Source organism: Pelodiscus sinensis, chromosome 2 (genome assembly GCF_049634645.1).
Source record: "Pelodiscus sinensis isolate JC-2024 chromosome 2, ASM4963464v1, whole genome shotgun sequence".
NCBI lineage: Eukaryota > Metazoa > Chordata > Testudines > Trionychidae > Pelodiscus > Pelodiscus sinensis.
This window is the reverse complement of record NC_134712.1, coordinates 209330340-209352751: the sequence shown is the minus strand read 5'-3', so window position 1 is coordinate 209352751 and position 22412 is coordinate 209330340. Positions and strand designations below refer to the sequence as shown.

At 40.2% G+C, this 22412-nt stretch overlaps 1 protein-coding gene across 6 annotated transcripts in view; it reads right to left on the bottom strand.

Moving 5' to 3' along the window:
* ICA1 (islet cell autoantigen 1) overlaps positions 1-22412 on the bottom strand; it is a 124829-nt gene that overhangs the window by 44605 nt on the left and 57812 nt on the right. For all 6 annotated transcript variants that reach the window (XM_075922319.1, XM_075922317.1, XM_006114513.4 and 3 more), the window contains 2 exons: positions 3783-3908; positions 3537-3635 (listed from right to left, as the gene is read on the bottom strand). In XM_075922319.1, the coding sequence (XP_075778434.1) occupies positions 3537-3635; positions 3783-3908 (225 nt within the window). The remainder of the gene's footprint in view (positions 1-3536; positions 3636-3782; positions 3909-22412) is intronic.

The following is a 22412-nucleotide window of genomic DNA, read 5'->3' as shown; positions in this document are numbered from 1 at the left end:
GGTTTTAACTATAATAAGAGAACAGTTAAGAGTACAAACTGCTACGGGACAGGCTGATAGCCTTAACACACGCTCCAGCTACTGTCACGGGCATACACCTAATCAGAATGCACATGAGCAAGCACTCGAAGAAGAATCATTGTTTTTCTACACAAAAATTGGCGCACAGATTAATCTTGAATAGATCTGGTGCAATGTGTAGCTTTTAAAAGAACAGGATTTAGGGTAATTTTTAGCTGTTATTTATTATTATTCCAAAGTTTATGCACAAAATGAACATCTGACTGAAGCAATCTTCACTGGATAACATTTCTGTCTTACATACCCAATCTCTCCATCAGCACCTATCTGTCAGATTTAATTGTGCAATAGAGAAAGTTTCATGTGCTGTTGCTGACAGAGAGGTTTTTATATGCAGCTGCTGATGGATACATCTTCCCAGAGGAGTTGTATTTTTCTAGCAGATAAAATCTTATCCATCAGCAGCTACTACTACAGAGTCTTCTTCTCGGATGATGGTGCTGGTGTCCATCAAAAGCAGTGATTCTTGAGGTTAATGCCCATCAGGATACACGGGGCAATCTCAGAGCTACTGAGTCAGGCTTTCTACAGGCTCAGGCAGATATTGATACATTGGTTACACTCAGTTCATATTTCGAAGCCTACCTTAATAAGCGCGAAGACTGAAAATAAAAAAAATAAATAAAAAACAGATTCTGACTCCAGGAGCTGACGACTTAACTATGAACCCATAGTACCTATGTTTTAATCTGGCCATAGAATACCCTTAACTGTATCACAAAACATATGTGAAACAGTTATACACACATTTTATGTATATTTGTGACAATATAAAATTTAAACATATTAAAATTACACATGCAAATATTCTTTGTGTGAAAAATAAGTCCCCGACAACCATGACTTAGATTCATATTACTACAATTTCAATAGATGACTTCATTATCCAGTCACTCAACTTTCTAAAAAAATAGTTAGATTGTTACTGATCAGTAATATTCAGGTACTTGAGATGAATAAATGAAATATGATGACCTACAGATTTACTTTAAAACATACTCATTATACACAATTGTAAAATTAGTTTCGTGCAACAGATTGTTTCAGTAAGAAACTGTAGCATATTATATTTTTTTAAATAAAAGAAAACAGTGTTCCATGGAAAATGGTCACTGTAATAGCTGCCAAAGGGAAGAAACTGCTAATATTAAAAAGAGCTAGTCTAATCTTCTATCCCAAATATTTAGTTATTTTCTGAAACATATCCACTAACCCTTTGTGTTGTTCTATGCCAAAAATTCTATAATCGTAATCAGCATGACGTTCTCAGCATGGTAAAATGTCATAGCAAAAAAACAAGGAGCCATATTTCCTCAACATGGGAGGCCAGCATTACAAATTATAAGAATTCTCATTACGAGGCAAAAGCTGGGCATCTGACACTGTGGAACATTCACATTCATTTTTATGACAATAGTTTGTTTTAAGAGAGCCTTCATCATATATTCACACACACAATCAATATCACACTTCTCTGAGTCAATGAGTCCAAATCCAATTTCAAGTTAAATTATAATCAAATATTTCACACAAGAGGAATAAAATCAGAATAAGGTTGCCGATCTACCATCCTCGACCACAGGGATCTTTTATGCATGGAAATAAGTATGTTCTCTCTCAGCATGGCATCTAAAACGTATCCCATTTATTGACATCCAAAAGTATTTGGCTAGTTATTTATAATACATGCAGAGGAATCTCTCTTTTTAAAACTATATTACAAGTGCAAATACCATGATACCAACAGAAAAAAAAGGTTGCACTATTTTGAACAACAAATACATGTATTTGCTTCAGAGTATAAAAAAAGAAAATCACTTAACTACCTTCAGAGTTGTGTGGTTAGGTACAGGCTGCCCCTAGTGCTCTTCCAATCATGCTATCAAATAGGGAATCCAAATTAGAGACTTTGCCTCCAAATCCGGTGTATGTCCAAGCTGCACTTGAGGCAGCTAAAGGGATAAAACAGTTGCTTTATGCCCTGCCTGATCCTGGCGCTAACTGGGGATCAGCTTGATCCTGTGTGGAACTAGTAGTAGCCTGTTACTCACATCCAGCTGCCTATTGGTTCACTACATAGGGTTGTCCTGGCCATGATCCCCTGTCTTCTGCACCGCGGGCTGAAAGTCTGAGAGAGGAAGAGGGGGAAGCACACAGGAGCCACTATGGTAGCTTTATACTATTTGAGGATTGCTTCTAGCAAATGGATTCCTCCACTTTGTGATCCTTTAATCAGGCCCAGGAATGGGCCCTTGATTTACTCTCGTCCTTTGATCAGTGGAGATTAGGAAATCAGATTTTTCTGAGCTGTTGCACCAGCAGACCTAGAATTGCCAATTTTGGTAGGATGTATCCCTGGGAGTTTCATCACATGACATAATTTTAATTAAAAATTAATCTAATTCCTGGAGAATCTAGGGCAATCCTGGAGGACTGGCAAGCCTAAATCCCTATTGGCTCTTTGAGCTTGTGAGGTAATACTCCATAAAGCTCTAACAGCTGGTCTCCCTCTTTTGAGGGCCTCTAATGTGGCTACAAAGACTGACTCGGGATCTGACCTGCAATTGTTTTACAACTAGGTTGCCTCAAACAATGTCACAGTCATTCATCCATGACTTTCCTACTCGTTGCAGCTCTCCTGTCACTTCCCCAAATCCTTTTTTAGATGGAAACACCTCAGTTTTTTCTCCATCCCTATTTATTTGTGGTACAAATGGGATGGGGCAGTTATAAACCTTCTTTGCTGGGTAATGACTACTGGGACAGATTTTTCATAATTTTGTTTCCTGTTCCTTTAGTGATTCCCCCCCCCCCCCAAGTGCAATAACCAATTATTTTCACAGAGGGGCAAAAGAGATCATGAAAGTAAGCACTGAGAATGGAGTTCAGATCCATGTTCCATATTTAACAGTTCTACTGCACTCCTGAAATTCCAGCACAGAACTTGTAACAAACCAAAAATGGGCAACACCGAGAAGAAAAAAAAACAGATCTTGAGCATCCAAAATCAGCTTGTGGATACTTAGATGCAGACGTTCTTCTTAATATGGGAAGGTACTTTTAGAGCTTTTTATGAAAACAAGAGCAAAAAGTAAAATGATGGCAATCCCATAAAATTGGTGGGATTGTAAACGTCAATGTAAAACCTAGAGTTTGTCCTGCTTGCCTACTATTCTTTTTTGTCCTGATTCAGCACCTGAGCACATCACTATTTAAGACATTTGAGCATTTGCTTAAAACTTAAAGAAGTGCTAAAATGCTGTTTGTATTTGACAAAAGGAAATGTTTGATACTTGATAAACTGCACATGACACCCACTGCATGGCAACACACGACAAATCCCATAGATATGAACACGCAACCAAAAAATGAGTACTGGTTTTCTCAGATTTGGTAATAAATGAATCACCTAGCTGATCAATGGATATATAAAAATATACATGTATGTTTCTTACCTTTAACATAGTGAATTCATATGGCTGATAACCTTTGAAACTTTCATGGATAGCTGCCATGGTGTGTGAGGTTTTTTCCCAAAAATGAAGGAGAGTTGTCTGTAAAGAAAACATTTAGTGAAAGTTTTCACCCAATGATTCAGATATTCTATTTATTAGCATATTGTCACATTACTGTGATATGAAACACATGCTTTACAGCTTACTGGGAATCTTTGCTTTAAGGTCAAAGTTTTCTTTGAATACCTGGTATGTTGTTAAAACATGAGACAGGAGGTTACATCTACTCGCTCCAAGAAGATCCACTTTCTGACACACATCAGTCTTCAATTTGTCAAAATTTAGTTTTGCATGACGTACTTGCGCTTGAACCTTCAAATACAAAAAGAGTCATTCAATCGCAAACAGGAAGTGGGGAGGGGCTTGGAGCAGCTGTTTTTTAATGATTTATACTAGCCCTGCTTCCATCTACCTAGCCTAGCAGCTTATAAAAAAATAACTGGAAAACAGTTCAGCAAATTTATATAATCCTTTCAGAAATTTAGGTAAACATAACAGAATTAGTCAAAAACATATATAAGGGATCCAGCGTGCTAGCGAGTATAACAACAAATGTCCAGTGAAATGAGAATTAAGCAGCTTGGTTCAAGATCACATATGGTCTTTTCTCTTGTCTTTTTTAGTTACTGTAAGTAACTATTAATTTACTGAAAAAGTAATGTTTTAATATTGGCACACACAACACAAAATGCATGTTAAATATATATTATTTACAATGTGTTCAATGCACAGTGTCCTTATGTTTACAACAATCTGTAGGAATACACATTTAAAACTTATTTGGAACTGAAGTCACCTTATCATGTATTATAACCAAAGTATTTATTGTGTGTCCAGCACTTAAATATATATAGTTATATAAGTCTGAATCTCTCTCTCTCACACGCACAGTCATAAAGCACTTTATGATCAATGTGAATGAAACCATGTATGGTCATCATATGGCTGCTGTTCACATTTGACTATGGTAGAAGTTAATTTGCAACAGTTTAATTCAATTACAAAAGTTCTCTTATCAAAACTTTCTTCATAAAAACAACCCACCTACCTATTTAATTTTGAATGAAAACACCCTCTTACCCTAGGTAAAAGGCATATAGAATTTCACAGGACTGTTTTCTGGTCACATTAACCTTTGGATACCCACACCCCACTCTCCACAATCAGCAAACAATTTTGCCTAATAATTGTTTGTTTTCAAGACCACGAAAACATTGCGTCTCGGCAGCAGCCAACAGGTTAAAATGCCAGTGTGGATGTTTTGTGAAAAGGGTTAGGGCGCAACCAGAATCTTCCCTTTAGGAGGAGCCCAGCTGTCTCCCTCCTCTGTCTTTCACCACACCCCAAGTTCTCTCTCCCTCTCACTCTTACTCCCCCCAATTGCTCTACACATAGACCTCTACTGTATCTGCCCTGCAGCCAGCTCTGAAGTCCCGCACTGCTATCCCACACCAGCCCTGAGATCTATGTTGTCCTGCACACAGCACCAAGCTATCCCTGGCCCCAGCTCTTTCCCCTACATTGCCCTGCATGCAACTCCAAACTTCATACCTAGCCCTGAGCTCTTGCCCAGAAATGTGACCAGGCTGAAGAGCACCATATCATAGAATCAGAGAATCCCAGGGCTGGATGATACCTCAAGAGGTCATCGAGCCCAGCCCCTTGCCCAAAGCAGGACCAACACTGGTATGATTTAGTTGGGGTTGGTCCTGCTTTGGGCAGGTGGCTGGACTTGATGACCTCCTAAAGTCTCTTCCAGCCCTCTGATTCTATGAACCCCAACTAAACCATCCCAACCAGGGCTTCGTCAAGCCAGGACTTAAAAACTTCTAGGGATGGACATTCCCATCACTTCCCTAGGTAACTCATTCCAGTGCTGCACCACCCTCCTAGGGAAATAGTTTCTCCTAATATCCAACCTAGATCTCCCTCACTGCAACTTGAGACCATTACTCCATGTTCTGCCATCCGTCACTACTGAGAACAGCCTCTCTCCTTCCCCTTTGGAATCTCCCTTCAGGAAGCTGAAGGCTGCTATAAAATCCCCCCTCACTCTTCTCCTCTGCAGACTAAATAAACCCAAATCCCTCAGCCTCTTCTCGTAAGTCATGTGCTCCAACCCCCTAATCATTTTGGTTGCCCTCCGCTGGACCCTCTCCAGTGCAGCCAGATCCTTTCTATAGTGGGGAGCCCCGAACTGGACAATACTCCAGATGTGGCCTCACCAATGACGAATAAAGGGCATAATCACTTCTCTAAATCTGCTGTCAATGCTCCTCCTAATGCACCCTAATATGCCATTAGCCTTCTTGGCTAAAAGGGCACACTGTTGACACAGATCCAGCTTCTCATCTACTGTAATCCCCAGCTCCTTTTTTGCTGAACTGCTACTTAGCTAGTCGGTCCCCAGCCTCTAACAATTCTTGGGATTCTTCCGTTTCATGTGCAGGACTCTGCACTTGTCCTTGTTAAACCTCATCAGATTTCTTTTGGCCCAATCCTCCAATTTATCTAGATCACTCTGCACCCTATCCCTACCCTCCAATGTATCTACCTCTCCCCCTAGTTTAGTGTCATCTGCAAACTTGCTAAGGGTGCAATCCATCCCCATGGCAGCAGGATACCCCAAAGCCATGGCAATCCATGGTGCAATCCATCCCCATGGCAGTTTAGGAACCCCAAAGCCATCCTCCTGCAACTTTGCTCCCTCCAGGAAGTGCTAAAAACCTGGATCAAACCTTGTCTTTTCCTGAGGGCTCCCACTGTCCCCACCTCACATCTTTCCAGGAACTGGGGGAAGCTGGTGCTTATGGGTGCCAGAATATTTTGGGGCAGGAGAGCAGGCACACAGGGCCAAATCATGACTCAAATTTGGCCTTGCTACTTCTCTGTCTGATAGGGGAAGAGTGGGGCCAAATTTGAGTGAGTGGTGATATGACTTGGTGCAAGTGAACACTCAGACTTTGCCTCCCTAAGCCCCCAATCAGGGAGTTTCATTTTAATGACAATTCTGCAAGACTGCCTTAATATTATATCGATGGAAATCTTGACATGTAATTCCTTGGATTTTTGTTTAAGGAAAAGGAGAAGTATCACAAACACTTACCTCTCTATTGATTTCCCCTTACACCACCATAATTACAAATGAAAAAGTTTACCCAACAAAAGAACTCCATAGTGAAACGGCAGGCAAACAAACAAACAAACAAAAAAGTTTAAAAAAAAGTCACACAATGATATTGACATTATGTATTAACTAATTCCATATTGCCACAAATAGTACTATAGCACTGTACTTAGAATAAACTTCATACTGCTTGTTCCAATTAATATAATTTTATTGCAGACTAGTCTGGAAGTTTAACAGTGAAGATTAGCTACTTCAAAAGGCCAATGTTAAGGCTTGGCCAATGGCCACTGAAAACTGTGCATGCAAATGTGTCATAAAAAAAAAATCTTACCTATAACTAGGGATGTAAGCGACTAATCGACTAGTTGACTATCCGATAAGCAAAAGCTTATCGGATGGTCAACACACTAGTTGATTAGTCGCTTCCCCCACCTTACTGCCTCTATCAGAAAGCGGAGGGGAGAAGAGAAGTGGAAGTGCTGGGGGGAGTTGGCTTAAAAGCCAGTTCCTCCCAGCTCCAGCTCCGTGGGAAGGAGCAAGGACGCAGCAGCAGCATTCTACCTTTGAAACATACAAGAGTCCCCGCTGGGGCTCTTGTATATTTCAAAGTGGAAGTGCCCCATGGAGCCTGGGGCCAGCAGAGGACTCCAAGCCACACAGCACTTCCACCTTTGAAATGTAGCAACAGCAGGGCAGGCTCTTGCTACATTTCAAAGCAGAAGTGCCCTTATCCACAAATCAAATAGTCTATGGAAATGCCATCAACTATTTGATTCATTGATTAATCTATGAATCTAAACATCCCTATGACACGACCAAGTTTCCCACTATCATCACAGAACTTAATACAAATTACTACATTTTGCTCAAAATTCACTTCCCCCTCCCTATGCACAGAGCAACTGAGACCAAGCACTTAAAAATTCAACCTTAAAAGAAGAATTTTTGGGGAAAATTCTAAGTACATGAAAGATGGCTTTTGTAATGGAAGTCTAAACATGGATTAGTTGTAGCTTTTGCTGCCAGACAATACTATGCAAAGATACTTGAATGGGAAAAATTCTAGGGTTCTGGGAAATATACTTAGGAAACTAGGACCAAATTCTTATTTCAGTTACACTATTGTATATCCAAGACTGGTCCACTGATGTCAGTGGGGTTACACGAGTATGGACTTGCTTTGGATTTACAGTGGTGCAGACCAGAATCTGCTCTTTAAACCATATGCTATAGTGCTTGTGTTTAACAAAACAATGCATGCCACTATGATCTTACAAGGTGGTAGCCCAAGTGAGCAAAGAATACTCATTTCTTAATAATGTGTCACACACAAGCCAGACCACAGGGATAAATCCTGCTGACAGCATGCATAATTATTAATTTCAAGAATTGTAAATCTGAACAAGGGCTTTATATAAGAGACTAGAATTAGGATGTATATGAGGTTTCCAATTTACAGGCAGTCCCCGGGTTACGTACAAGATAAGAACAAACCTACAGTCCCTAAGTTGAATTTGTAAGTCGGAACTGGTACATATTGTATGGGAAACTCTAGCCAAACATTTCTCCAGAGCTCAGTTTTATTCTTCCACACCTCACTTCCCTCAGTCCTTTATTCTCAAGCTGAGGTGTCTGCTGAGAAAAGCCGCTCCGCGTCTCCCTGGTCTGCTGGGGGGGGGGGGGGGGGGCGCTAGCTTCGCGTCTCCCTGGTCTGCTGGGGGGAAGCAGCTAGTGTGGGGTTGCCTCACCCCGTTTGTAAGTAGGGATCCGATGTAAGTCGGATCCATGTAACCCGGGGACTGCCTGTATTAAAAACAATACTTTACACCTGAACGGTTAGAAAACTTCCATAAAAAATGTACTGTTTTCCCTTTAGTGGTTGTGATTAAGTTATTGAATGTTCTCTGTAACCTGGGATCCTCTATCAGAATATATCTTCTGAAGATTCTATATAACATAGTACATGTCAAACTATAGCCTAACTGAATCTATTATTATAAATCTTTTAGCTTCCAAAAGAGAAAACAGAAAGAGATGACTAATACTTGATCCACTTGACCCAATATGTAATTCAAGACCATATGTTTTGTGTGTCAATACTGATTATTAAAATAGTTAGTGTACTGCTGTGTTACCAAATGCCATACGCTTTTCCTGCCAAACAAGGAAGACAAGACACCACTGAGAATGATTAATTTGTTGATTTCATTTAGTATTTTGAGTTACCCAAGGTATGGTCAGCAATAGGACTTCTTTTTCTGCAAGAGCAGCACAGGATATTCAGGAGAGAATTAGTACATCAACTTGAGTCTTTGCCTATTTTAGTATATTTACACATGCATTTACAATCCATATTACACTGAAAATCTTTTAAGAATATTTGTAGCTTTAGGAATTAATAATAAAACTAACACTTAGTAATCATAATCTTCTTATCAACTCATAATCTAGTAAGCAGTGACAGAACTGTGTGTTCTCTTCTCAAATACAGGGCTCATGTGATACACACTAATCTTCTCTCTCCCCTGTGATTACTCCATACACCATGTCTTTAACGACAGCATCTCATTGTGGCCCTGATCCTGCAAACTTGTACACACATTTAACTTTACTCACATCTTGAAAGCACATGAATGTACTGAAGATTAGGTCCATTGTGAGATTGTTTTTTTATTTCTGCTAGGCATCAAAAGATTCTGTTAATGTAAATGAATTACACTAATTCAAGTATGCCTTGAACATTTTCCAGTGAAAGAGACAACAACAGAACATGTGGTGCTCAGTAGTTGCTTAGTTTCAAAGCACAGATTAGAATTGGTTGCTACACAAGCAAATCCTGCATGGTCACCAAACCCCTGTTATAAGGCTTCTGACTTTCTTGTCTTTTAGTTACTAAGGTACCAAGCACTGAACAAAAAATAAATAAATTTTTATTCCCAGCATGCAGGTATTATAACAGTGAATGTAAGTACTACTTTTAACAGACTAAAGTCTTGAACTGAAACCTATAAAAAGACAGGTTTGGAATGCACTACTTTATATTTACGTTATCATCTGTCATACATATTCAATGTTTTATTTGAATTTGAACTAGATTAGAATATTTCCCTATTCAGTCCAAGTTCTCACAGGAGTAGTAGCATTTTAATTTATATTAAAGCAGCAATAAAAACTCCCTACCACATAAAGCAAGGGTGTCATACAAATTATAGAAAACTGAGAAATAATGTGTCACAATCTATAATGGAATGAACAGAATGTAAAGAAGTACTACACTGTCTTTAATTAGAATCATCATAGCAGCAACAGCATTTCAGTTTGATTTCCTTGAGAACCAGATGAGACGTTGGAAAATGGAACAATCACATTTTCCTGACAGACAACTAGGTCTGAAATCTTAACAGCTCAAGAACAAATGAATGGGGAACATTTCTCTCCCTTGGGGCCTGAGAGCTGGATTTCACTTAACTTTTTTTTTTTTTTAAATCAAGAATCTTTAATGGCCGATTGTGTTGTTCATAAATGAAATTCCCATGATGTTGATATATATCTAACTATATTTACATACCATGACTGAGCCACTTAAAAAAAAAAGTAAAAAATTATGCTATTGTTTTAATTCCCACACCACACCCCTAACAACTACATGTTCTGAACTTTGTCGTTTGCACTAGCTCTAATTTTAGATGTTTCCACTATCTCATTGCATTTCTGCTGATATGAGGTTAAATACAGTCTTGTAGTTTCCTTTGCACAAATGGCATTATTTATTCAAGAATAAGATTTTTCCATCTACCTTTGTTATCAAAATGAGGCATAAAAATGTAATTATAATTCAAGCATTAAAACAATCACCTGTGACAGTAATTCACTGTTTTAATTTTAATATGTGACTGTACCCATTGGATTTCACCAATGATGCTAGCTATTACTGCTATTTAATATTTAGATTATGGAAGTTACTGAAGGCCTCGACCAGGTTGAACCTCTTTTCTTCCTGGGCAGAAAATATTGCTAACGTATGGTTCTATCCCAAGTATTAGTAATTTAAGTACATGCATAAGCATTTGAAATATTGGGCCAATATCAAACTGGAAACATCCTTGACATGGCCTAATTAATAACTACATCTCTATAATATAAATCCTGAAGAACTTCAAATTACAGCAGTGTGGCTGCATTATGGAAGCTAATAGGTTTTTGATAATATATAAGGTATCTAATAAAAATTACTATTGTATAGCTCACCCCATCTTCAATGCAGGCAGGACTTGGGCTCTAAATCTACTTAATACTCCAGCTTTTATGCAAATTGCATGTAGTTTTCACAGGCAAGGTAATAACATCTATCTGAATGGTAATAGAGAAGCCAAAAACATAAGAAAGTGTGTTTGCACCATGCCAAGAATGGATGTGTGGATTAAATTTCATGTTGACGCTATGTCCTGACATGGGAATGAGTAGTCCTGAACTAGTGCACAGCACATGAAAGATAGAAACTGCATTATGCTAAGGACCATGACATTACCGAGAACAAAAGAAAGAAAGTTTATTGGTTTTGTTCCATCAATCTCTCTCTCTCTTCTACGGTACATAAGGTGCTAGAGAACAAGAGGCTTTTAAATTACTTTTTCATTTGAAAACTTATCATACCTTACTAGTACCTGACATGTTTTCCTATGGCACTATATACATAATAAATAAAAACTAAAATGAAGAGCCCTGACTTGTTAGGAAGCAATTAATAAAGGAACACAACCTCTGTGTAAGAGTACGTCACTCAGAATCTAAAATATGTATTTTTATAATTATGTCATTCGCCAAAATAGAACAGCACAAACCTGAAATGCTTTTAAGACAGGGTGAAAATTCTGAACTTGAAATCCGTTATTAAGATTGTCCTTAAAAACCCTAACCAGTTGGATAGCAAAGTAGAACAACTAGTAGAGAAACATTAGTGTATTTGTGCTGGATTAAATTTTAAAAAACACAATATTTTTAAGTGACAACATTTCTTATTCATCTTTTAAAGCAGTAGTGTAGTTTTAGGATACCATGAAAAGTGAAACAGAAGTTGTTATATACTTTATTTGTACACATGTCTATTTTAATAAACTCTTTACTAAAAGATCAAAGATTTTATTAGTAACAGACTTCTGAAATACAGGATCGCCATCATCCTCTCTTGCCTGCTGAGTCATAACATAGTGAGCTGTGAAGGTGTGGCTAGAAGACCACACTGCTGCAGTAATTAAAGATGGCGGAATTTGCACCAGGAGATGGCATTCACATATGCAGGAGACTATCCAAGAGGAAATTCTTAAGAGGATACCAGCTGGCCTTTCTTCCCATCAGCAACAACTATGAATAATTGGGCCCATTTCTAAATCAGTGGTTCCCAAACTTTTTGGCATCACACCCCTCTTTTTGATTTTTGAAAAACCCTCATGCTCCCTGAGGGGGGCACACCCCCCAGTTTGGGAACCCATGTTCTAAATGGTCTTGTCCTTTCAAGATAAAAAGCCAGAGCCCTATGTACATCCAGAGTATGTAATCTCTGCTCTTTAGACCCAGAATATGGTTTGGATGAAATGCTTGAAGGAATATGTCCTGATTCATGTGGAATTGGACCACAACCTTTGGAAGAAAAGCAGAGTGAGGTCTCAACTGCACCTTGTGTGTAAAGAATACTGTCTATGGGGGGTTCCAAAGTCAGGGCCCTAAGTTCTGATACTCTTCTCACTGAGGTAATAGCTGCCAGGAATATTAACTTATATAAGAGGTAAAAAAAGGAGCACATGGCTAGCAACTCAAAAGGAACACCTGAGAGTTTTGACAGGGCTATGTTAATGTCCCATGGATGGACTGATTGACAAACATGGGGATATAATCTATCTAACCCTTTTAAAAACCTGACCACTATGGGGTCTGAAAACATTGTATGCCCTTGAATCCCTGAGTGAAAAGCCATATGTCAGCCAAGTGGATCCTTACAGACGAGGTGGATAGACCTTAGGTAGTCCAATATCATAGGGATTGGTGTTGATGTCAGAGAATAACCTAATTATCAGGCCCTAATAGAGAACTTTTTCCTCTTATCCATATAGGTGGCTCTTATGGAGGGTATCCTACTACACATGGTGACCTGACGATCCCAGTCTATGCAATGGAGCTCTCTGGAGTTTAACCATGGAGCTTCTCTGCCTTGAGATAGAAGGATTCTAAGTTCAGGTGCCAGAGGTGACCATAGTCTTGCATCAGAAGGTCCTGGTAAAGAGGAACCACGAGGGAGGCTTCCACTGACGTGTTCAAGAGGGAGATGTATCAGTGATAAGGCCATGCTAGCACTATTAGGATGATTCGTGTCCTGTCCATTTTGCTCTTGAGGAGCACTTTGTGTAGCAATGGAATTGGCGGAAAGGCATATAGGAGACAGCCTTCCCAAAGGAGGAGAAACGTGTTGTCACAAGAGCCTGGGCTGTGATTCTGGAATGAGCAAAACAGAAGACATCTGCTGTTGTGGCAGGTGGCAAACAAATCTATTTGGGGAGTACATCACTTCTGGAAGAGTATTTCGGCGGAAGGACCTGCTGGTGTGATCTGCCAGCTCGTTCTGAATTTCGGGAACACAGGACACCTGCAGTAGCAGGGATTCCTTGCACAGGAAAGAGGAGCGTGCACCTGCTGTTGGTTGACATAGAACGTTTTTGTTGTATTATCTGTCCTCACCAAGATACAGTGTCCCTCATGTGTTCTCAAAAGGTCTGGCCTGCATGGTGCACTGCTTTGAGCTCCCTCATATTGATATGCAGACATAAGTCTGCTCCAGTCCAGAGACCCTGGGTCCTGAGATCCTCTAGTTGTGCACCCCAGCCCACATCTGATGTGTCCGTCACCAATATTAGGATGGCTGGAAGTGTTGAAAGGGAACCCCAGAGCATGTGCTGATGGGGTCCATCCACCATTTGAGAGAGTGTAGCATCTTGACCGGGATGGTGACTATTGTGTATAAGCTGTCTCATGTGGGCTGATAGACGTAGGCCAGTCACATTTGTAGAGAATGGAGCAGGAGCCTAGCATACTACACCACTTGGGTGAGGGACATCCCATGCTCCAGAAGTTTCAGAGAAGTCCTCACCATGGTAGAGGGAAAGTTCACCAGGCTTTGAATGAGCTTGACCAGAGATTGGAATCTGTGATCCAGCAGGAATGCCCTGGCTTGTGTTGAACCTAAGATTGCCCCTATAAATTCTATCCTCTGGACTGGGAACAAAATGGACTTTCCTTCATTTAGGAGGATTCCCAGATTATCAAAGGTGATTCTGCGGGATAGGGGGAGGGGAGGAGGAAACTTCATGCGCTCTCTCCCACTGCCAGGCCAATCACTGCTTGGGAGTGGGGGAGGGGGGACACATGAAACCTCCTCCTACCCTGCAAGCAGCTGGACACTTCAAGTCAATCAGGGTCTGTAAGTGGGGAAGCACGGGAGTGTCCGCCTCTTCCACCTGAGGCCCCACCCCTTCCAGCAGCCTGGGGCCACTTCAAAAATTTCTGAATCAGAAATTATTGCCCAGGCCTGGTATAGAGGATTCTTGGTCCTGCCGTGAGGGCAGGGGACTGCATTTGATCTCTTGATATCCCTTCCAACTCTAGTATCTGTCATTCTACCATTGGGTCATCATGCTCAATGAACTCCTCAGCCTAGATTCCCAGGTTTTGTGCAACTCTGCAAAGTAATTGTTGCAGTGCCCTACTGTCCTTTAATGCTGGTGCTGCAGAGGAGCCCTGCACCTCTTCAACTGTTGAAAAAGACAAGGAGAGGATGGGTGAAGGAGTGAAATCACTACCCTCGGCTGTGGTGGTTAATGTCCTTCGAGCGTCAGAAAGGGTAGCGGTGCCAACATAACTATCACAGTAGTGGAGTGTGGCACTGAAGAAACCACCAATGCTGGTACCTCTGCCCATGTTGATGCCTCCAAAACCAGTATGCCTGATAACATCGTAACCGGTCCAAAGCTGATGCCAGAAACGCTACTGATGCCGTCACAGTCAAAGACTGAACCTGACACCCATCATTCAGTGCCGTAATGGTTGCTAGTGCAGGGAATGGGAAAGACACCAGCATGTGTCCCACCACAGTAATCTATACAAAAGTCTACACCACAGCATAAAGCACCACCAATGAAGTGTAGAAAAGGGACTGGTCCCCTGAAGCTTTTCAGGAGACCGACAATGCCTAGAGACCCAGTATCGATTCTGGTGCCGGGTGGCTCAAGAAGCCTCCAGTGCTGAGGCTACTGAAGCTGGATGCTTTTTGTAACCCTGAGTCGAGCCTTGGGCTTGATGATAGGCCCGAGGGATGCAGAAAGGCCATGGGGGTGGCCACTGCACCAAGTGGAGCTGATGGTGGTGTCAAGAACTGGACCTGCCACTCCAAGATCTTCTTGAGCGGTAAGAGTCTATATTAAATTCTGACTCTGATGCAGAAGACCATGATGGTGTGGTGCTGGCGGTGGCTGAGTGGTGAGACCCCATTAACCGGAATGATGTTGAGTTCTGTGAAGGTAGTTCTACACTATAAACGAGTGACTTCTCAATCTTTTTGATAAGCTAACCAGATTGAGCTGTATACATCTCTCACTAGAAGTCATTTTCTGCAGCCTCAAATACCTTTTATAGTATTTTTGCACTCTCTCCAAAGACAACAACATGAAAAGTAGAATGTGGTCTGGATTGCCACAAATGATATTAGCTTGGTGTTACAGGCTCCCTTTCAGCTGCCTAAGGCAGGCTCTCTGCTGAGCAGTATATGAACTCTATGTTCCATCCCTAAAATTGGGATAGCAACCCCACATCTCATTTCTGAATTGTGTCTAGCACCAGCTATATGGAGGAAAAACATGGTGAATTTTCCTGGCTGCCTCCAGCACTCAATATACTGGACAATGACACTAATATCTCCAAACTTTGCCCTTTCTCTGTTTCCACTACTAAAATTCTGTCCATTCCTGAATTCTCTCCTCCATTAATTACTGTAACCACTGTCTTCTAGCCATACAGCCTCTCACTCTTCCCTCCTGGCTGCCAGACACCAAAGCCATCTTCCTCTAGCACAACTTCAATCACATTCCCTTCCTACTCAACATCTCCACCATCTTACTATCTTTTCCTAATTAAGACAGGTGCCTCATCTTTACTTACAAACACCTCCCACAACTTTCACCGCATTTCCTCTCATTTTCTCTGTCAGCTCTCTCCTTCCCTAACAGCCCTCCCAATCTTTTCACTCACTTAACTTTTGCCTTGTACAATGCTGTACGAACACCTCAGACAGATTTCCTTCTTCTTGGCTAGGTACCTTCTTGTGTCTTCCCTCCTTCAAATTCCTCCTTAAAGCTCACCTCTTCTAGCAACCCCTCCTCCTGTACCTTGTTTTATTTATCTTAAGGAAGGAGCAAAGAAGGAGCTTTATGTTACATTATGAAGCAATGATATCTATTTGTGTTGTTAAAATGGTAATATAATATTGGAAGTGAAGATGCCATTGAGCATATTTTGAGTTCAGACACTGTATATTTTTAAGTCCTTGTTGAAGATGATTATGCTTTTTTTCGACTTTTGTACAGGCCTGGCAGTATGAAAATCTTAGCATCATGGATGCATGCCATGTTGTGTCAACATCTTTGTGGATTTTGTTTAGAGGGAAAAATAAATTTGCTCCTCATGTCAAGTTTATATACAATCTTGTGCTAAGCTCAACATTACATTCAGTTTGTAACATTTACTAGCTTGAAATTCTTGGCTCAGAAGAGATGTAACTTCAGTATAATTATGATTAAGTGGTGATCATAACTGTTTATTTCATAACCACAGACAGTCAGCAGATGTGAATAATTCTCTGACTTCAGCACAGATACAACATTAGTGCTGGCCTGCTTGTTCTCATTCTCATCCAACATACAATTGTTCAAACCTATTTTCAATGATGGGTGGCACAAAAATTGAGTAGTAAAAGGCAATTAGCCTAGATCTGCCAGACATACACCACACAGTGAAATCATAAAAAGAATGGCTTGTCTCTACTACTCTGACATTTAGAGTTTCACTTCAAATTCCCTTTCATACATTTCATGTTTTATCTCTGTAAAGAGATTTTTTTACAAACCTCACAAAATAACAATGGAAGGATTAACATATTCCTGTGTATTAAAAGTAGAGATACGTAATGTATACAAAATTAATTCTACTTCACCTCCCTATGCTCAGAAATATATTCTGTTGCTGTTAGCAATAAGGAATTACTTATCAGTCATTTAATTGGTGCTGAAGTAGAAGAGGCAAAATATTGATTCCACTGATTTTGTTCACAACCTATGGATTTTGAAGTTTGTTTGTATTAGTGAAGAGGGCTATTTAGCATTATATAAAAATACACAAAAGTTAGCACTAGACAAAACTCATGATTCAATTCATATAAACGTTCAGGAGTTGGACTGCTATGCTGAGAGTAGCTAAAAAGAAGTTAAATTATTCTTAGCCCTTGCTCAGACAGGTCTGTCTTTTCAATCCTTCTGTCCTTTCTCCAGTGAGCACACTTCTTGGTTCTGCTTACACTGCTCCATGAAACATCCTGAACTATTATCATGGTTATTTCACTATAGAGGTGGCAGGCTCTTTAAAGGTAAGTGATTGGATGGCATGCTCTTATTATTTATTTTATTTAAGGAGGGAAGCATAGAGATCTCAATAGCCTATTTTCACCCTCATGATCTGTTGAGAAGGAAGCAGATCTTGGAGAACTCCATGGGTACAGTATAAGATTTTAGCCAGTTAGTTGGTCTACTTCTATGGTCCTCTGCATACAGGGGAGCAACTATAGACCCTGCCTTTTACAGGCTTCTTTCCCTGGAAGAGGAAATTGATTCTGAGGCTCCAGCAAAAGGAATTCTAACGGGCTACCATAAAAATGGAGCAAGGAACATAGGAAGCAGTGCAATGTGACCTGCAAATAAAGGAATTTAAAAAGACAAGTTCTATTTTGGATCTCTCTCTAGGACCCAAATGAAGAGAGGATGCAAAAACCTCTTTAAAAAGAGCAGCATAAAATACACCACCAATCAGGGTCTTTAAGGAATGAGGGATTGTATCTTCCTCTATATGCCCCCTGCAGGTTGGCATGATATCTGTCACATAACCATTAACAGCATTTTAGAAGCTGCAGTTCTAAATCTATGGAGTATAAGTTAGTGTTGTGTCTTTTCGATTTTTTTAACACCGTGATTTTTGTTTTAAACAATATTAGAGTCATTTTATAGCTGCAAAATCCATGACTCAACATTTAGGAAATGCCATTAAGGTTGCCCATGGAACTTTTATTTGTCTCTCCTCACCCTTGTGTGTATGAATGATGCTACTGTCATTAACTAAATGAGCATTTTTTCTTTCCTCCCCCCTCCAGATTCTTGCCTAGTTCAGTTAATGTGTATTTAGTTATTTAATATATTTCAATATTCAGTATATCCTCCTTATTCAACGCAATGCCTTAGGCCTTAATTAATGGACACCATCCAAATTCTGCACTGCATACAAAATTACTGATTTCCTCCTGGGCATTTCTAGGGTGCTCTTGTCATAACATCCTCACACTTCATAAACACTAATGTATTTATCCCCAGCGCACCCAGAGGGGATGGTGTTTACATCCCTTTTTTTACCACTGGTGATTTAAGGCACAGAAAAATTACGGCCAAAATTGTCAGAAGTGCCTACTGATTTTGTGTGCCCAAAATAAAACAGAGTTCTAATTTTCCAGAGTACTTTGCATTTTTATAGCATTCTTATGTTCACTCAACTTCAGTTGCAGTTTTGAGCACTCAAAACTTCTGCAAATCTGGTTACAGGTGTCTCAAATTGGCACCCAGAAAATGAGGAAAATACAGTGAGAGATCACCTCCTGAAATTTTCACTTAGGTGACATGCCCAATATCGCATAGGATTGCCATGCAGAAATGGAACAAAATCCAGTTCTTTGGGATGGCATTCAATTTCCTTAACCAAGGAACCACCATGAGGATTGCCAGATGGTTTAACCAAAAATACCCCCCCCCCAAAAAAAAAACCAACAAAAAACAAAAAACACCGGGGAAAAAATTCTGTTGAGTGGGGGGGGGGGGGGGGAAGGGAGACCAAAGTTGTTGAGAGAAGAAAAAAAAAGACCCCGAGAGTTATTTTAGGTGTCCAGTATTTTCTGAATTTACTGGACAGGAGGTGAAAATACCGGACACTTGGCAACCCTAACCACCATTCCTCTTCCTGAATCTCTACACATCTTCCACATTCCACAATAAATGAGGCAGCGATTGTACAGACAATAGCCTCCTTTACTGCAAAACCCTAATGCATTAATGAGATTATGGGAAAATATGTTGCTCTTCCCAGGTTTCAAAAATTTGTACAGCTGTTTCATTGGAAATTTGTAGCATCACTGTGCTTTGAGCATGGGCATGAAATTTGGCTAGGGGCAAAGTATCAGAGACATGCCCTTGCTGATCTGACCAAATCTGACCAATTCATAAACCCTCAAAGAAAAAACAAAACACAAATATTGCAGCAGGTATCAGGCTCTTGTCCTTAATTCCACATAGAAGACAACAGCCTATTATTATAACCACTTACTGCATTAAATTAGAGGTAGAGGATGGTTCAAAGATATTTAAAATTATGATACTTTTTGTTCTGAAAGCTCAAGGGGGAAAACTGTTTCAAGGTTGAGATTTTGTATGGTCCAGCTACTTATTCTTACAAATGGGATTTGTGTAATTGTATTTGAGTGCAACAAGAAACAAGAGAGCCTTATATATCAAACATTTGGAATTGCTACAGTATTGTGTAATATCTGATATATATGATACATACTCCCACATACACAATTCAAAATGATCTGGACAAACTGGAACAATGGTCTGAGGTAAACAGGATGAATTTCAATAAAGATAAATACAAAGTATTTCACTTAGGAAAGGAAGAACTACCAGTTGCACATATACAAAATGAGAAATGACTGCCTCGGCAGGAAAGAAATCTAGGGGTCATAAAGGGCCACAAGCTAAATGTGAGTCAACAGCGTGACACTGTTACAAAAAAAGCAAAACATCATTCTGGGATGCATTAACAGGAGTGTTGTAAGACAGACATGAGAAGTCATTCTTCTGCTCTACTCTGCGGTGACTAGGCCTCAGCTGGAGTACTGTGTCCAGTTCTGGGTGCCTATTTCAAGAAAGATGTGGACAAATTAGAGGTGGTCCAGAGAAGTGCAACAAAAATGATTAAAAGGTCTAGAAAACATGACCTATGAGGGAAGACTGAAAGAATTAGGTTTGTTCAGTCTGGAAAAGAGAAGACAGAGAGAACATGATAAGTTTTGAAGTACATCAAAGATTATTACAAGGAGGAGAAAAAAAATATTAACCAGAACCTCTGATGATAGGACAAGAAGCAATGGACTTAAACTGAAGCAAGGGAAGTTTAGGCTGGACTTCAGGAAAAACTTCCAAGCTATCAGGGTGTTTAAACACTGGAATACATTTGCCAAGCAAGGTTGTGGAATCTTCATCATTGGAGATTTTTAAGAGCAGGCTAGACAAACACCTGTCAGGGATAGGCTAGATGGTCTAGTCCTGCCATGAGTGTAGGAGCTGGACTTAACTTCTAGAGGTCACTTTCAGTTCCACGATTCCATGATGAGAATCACTGAAGGTCTTATTCATTATAGAAGAAAGTTCTACCAATCCCAAAGGATCAGACACATTACCTCCTAGGTCAATGAATACTTCCAATCTTATTCCAAATATATGCTCACAGCTAATTCTTAAACTAAAATTTATTAAAAAGTAAAAAGTATGTTGGTTAAAACATCAATGTACATACACACGAGTACAGTTCTGAGACTAGATTCATATTAGAGATGGTGAGCTTTTTAGTTGCAAAGAGGGTTTTTCAGAATAGGTCCATATATCCAGGTTATAGTTTAATGTATATCATTGTATTCAGGTGATCCAGCTTAGAACTAGGATTTCAATCCTTATGGTTTAAGCTTCCTGTGCAATGAAACCTTATGGAGATCTGACATAATAAGGACGAGGGCTCAACGGTCTTTTGTACAATGTTCTAGCATCCATTTGACCATATAGTCCAGAAGCTTTTGATGTAAACTTCTGTTATCTAAACACGACCAGTAATTAGTTGCACAATTTAACATAGGACAATTTATTCATTAAGCAGTCTACCAGAGACTTCAAAGAAACATACAGACAATGACATTATTTCACCCAGGATTCATCTAAATGTTAATATTCCCTTTTAATCTCTGGATCAATAGCTATAGAGACAAACAGGAACGGTCTGTTTACACAGTTCGTATCTATAAGTAAACACACACCATTAGTTTTACTTCTAACATCATAGGTTTGCATCTCAAAGTTCTAGCCTATTAGCACTGAATGGCTCTAATTACCATTTACATACTTTTCTAATATGTCTCTAAAAATTTAATCTGGGTCATTTAGCCTGCAAGTTGCTTAACCCTTTTCTGGTCATGTGTCACACTTTGTATAGATTCAATGCAATTATATAACAGTTGTAGCTAGGGATGTTAAATGTAGTTTAACTAATCGATTAGTTGATGGATTTTCCATTGACTAGTCAATAAGCGGGGGAGCCGCAGCAGGGTTATCTAAATGTAAAAAGGCTGGTGTGCAGTGGGCGGACCCGGTGAGCCAGGACAGCTGATTCCCGGCTCATGCTGGGTCTCCCCCACTGCGCTTCTGATTTTTAAATGTAGTAAGAGCTGGCAGGCTCTTGACACATTTAAAAAGCAGAGGTGCAGCATCTGAGACTGGGCACAAGCTGGGAATCAGCTGATTCCTGGCTCATGCCCGGTCCTCCCCTGCCCCCCCACAGAGATGGTGCTGGAAGGAACCGGGTTTTAAGCCGGCTCCCCCCAGCATTGACTCCTGCTCCCCCTGCCTTGCTGCCTCTGATAGAGACAGCGGGGGATGGAGGGAGGGAGGGGGGAATGCAACGAGTTGAGGGACTAGTTGACTATCAGATAAGCTTTTGCCTATCGGATAGTCGACTAGTCACTTACATCCCTAGTGGTAGCAACAATGCTTTGCATGGTGATAATCAGATAACATCACAGGGAGATCTTCCTGAAGAACACATTTAAAAATAGAGATTGAGTAACCTAAAAGCTGATTTTTGTCTTCTCTTGCTCTATACTTTCATTTCCTCCTCCCTTTTTATTTTTCTTCTCCTCTTTCTGTATCTTCTCTTCTTGATCTCTGAAAAATTAATATAGCATCTCTCTCTTTCTCCGCATAGTGTCTCCCCACCCCTCCCTCATATCTCATTCTTGCGAGAAGCTGTGAATGGACAACCAGGAATGGATCACTTGATGATTACCTGTTCTGTTCATTCATTCATTGGGACTGGAGGTCCCTTTCAGTTCTATGATTCCCTCTGGGATACTTGGCATTGGCCACTGTCAGAAGACAGGACACCGGACTAGATGGTCCTTTGTTATGACCCAGTATGACTATTCTTATGCCCCTTCACCTGACTGATTTCTGCTCTACTACACACCATTTCCTTTCCTCTCCCTTTACAGAGGAAGTGTACCTTCTCTC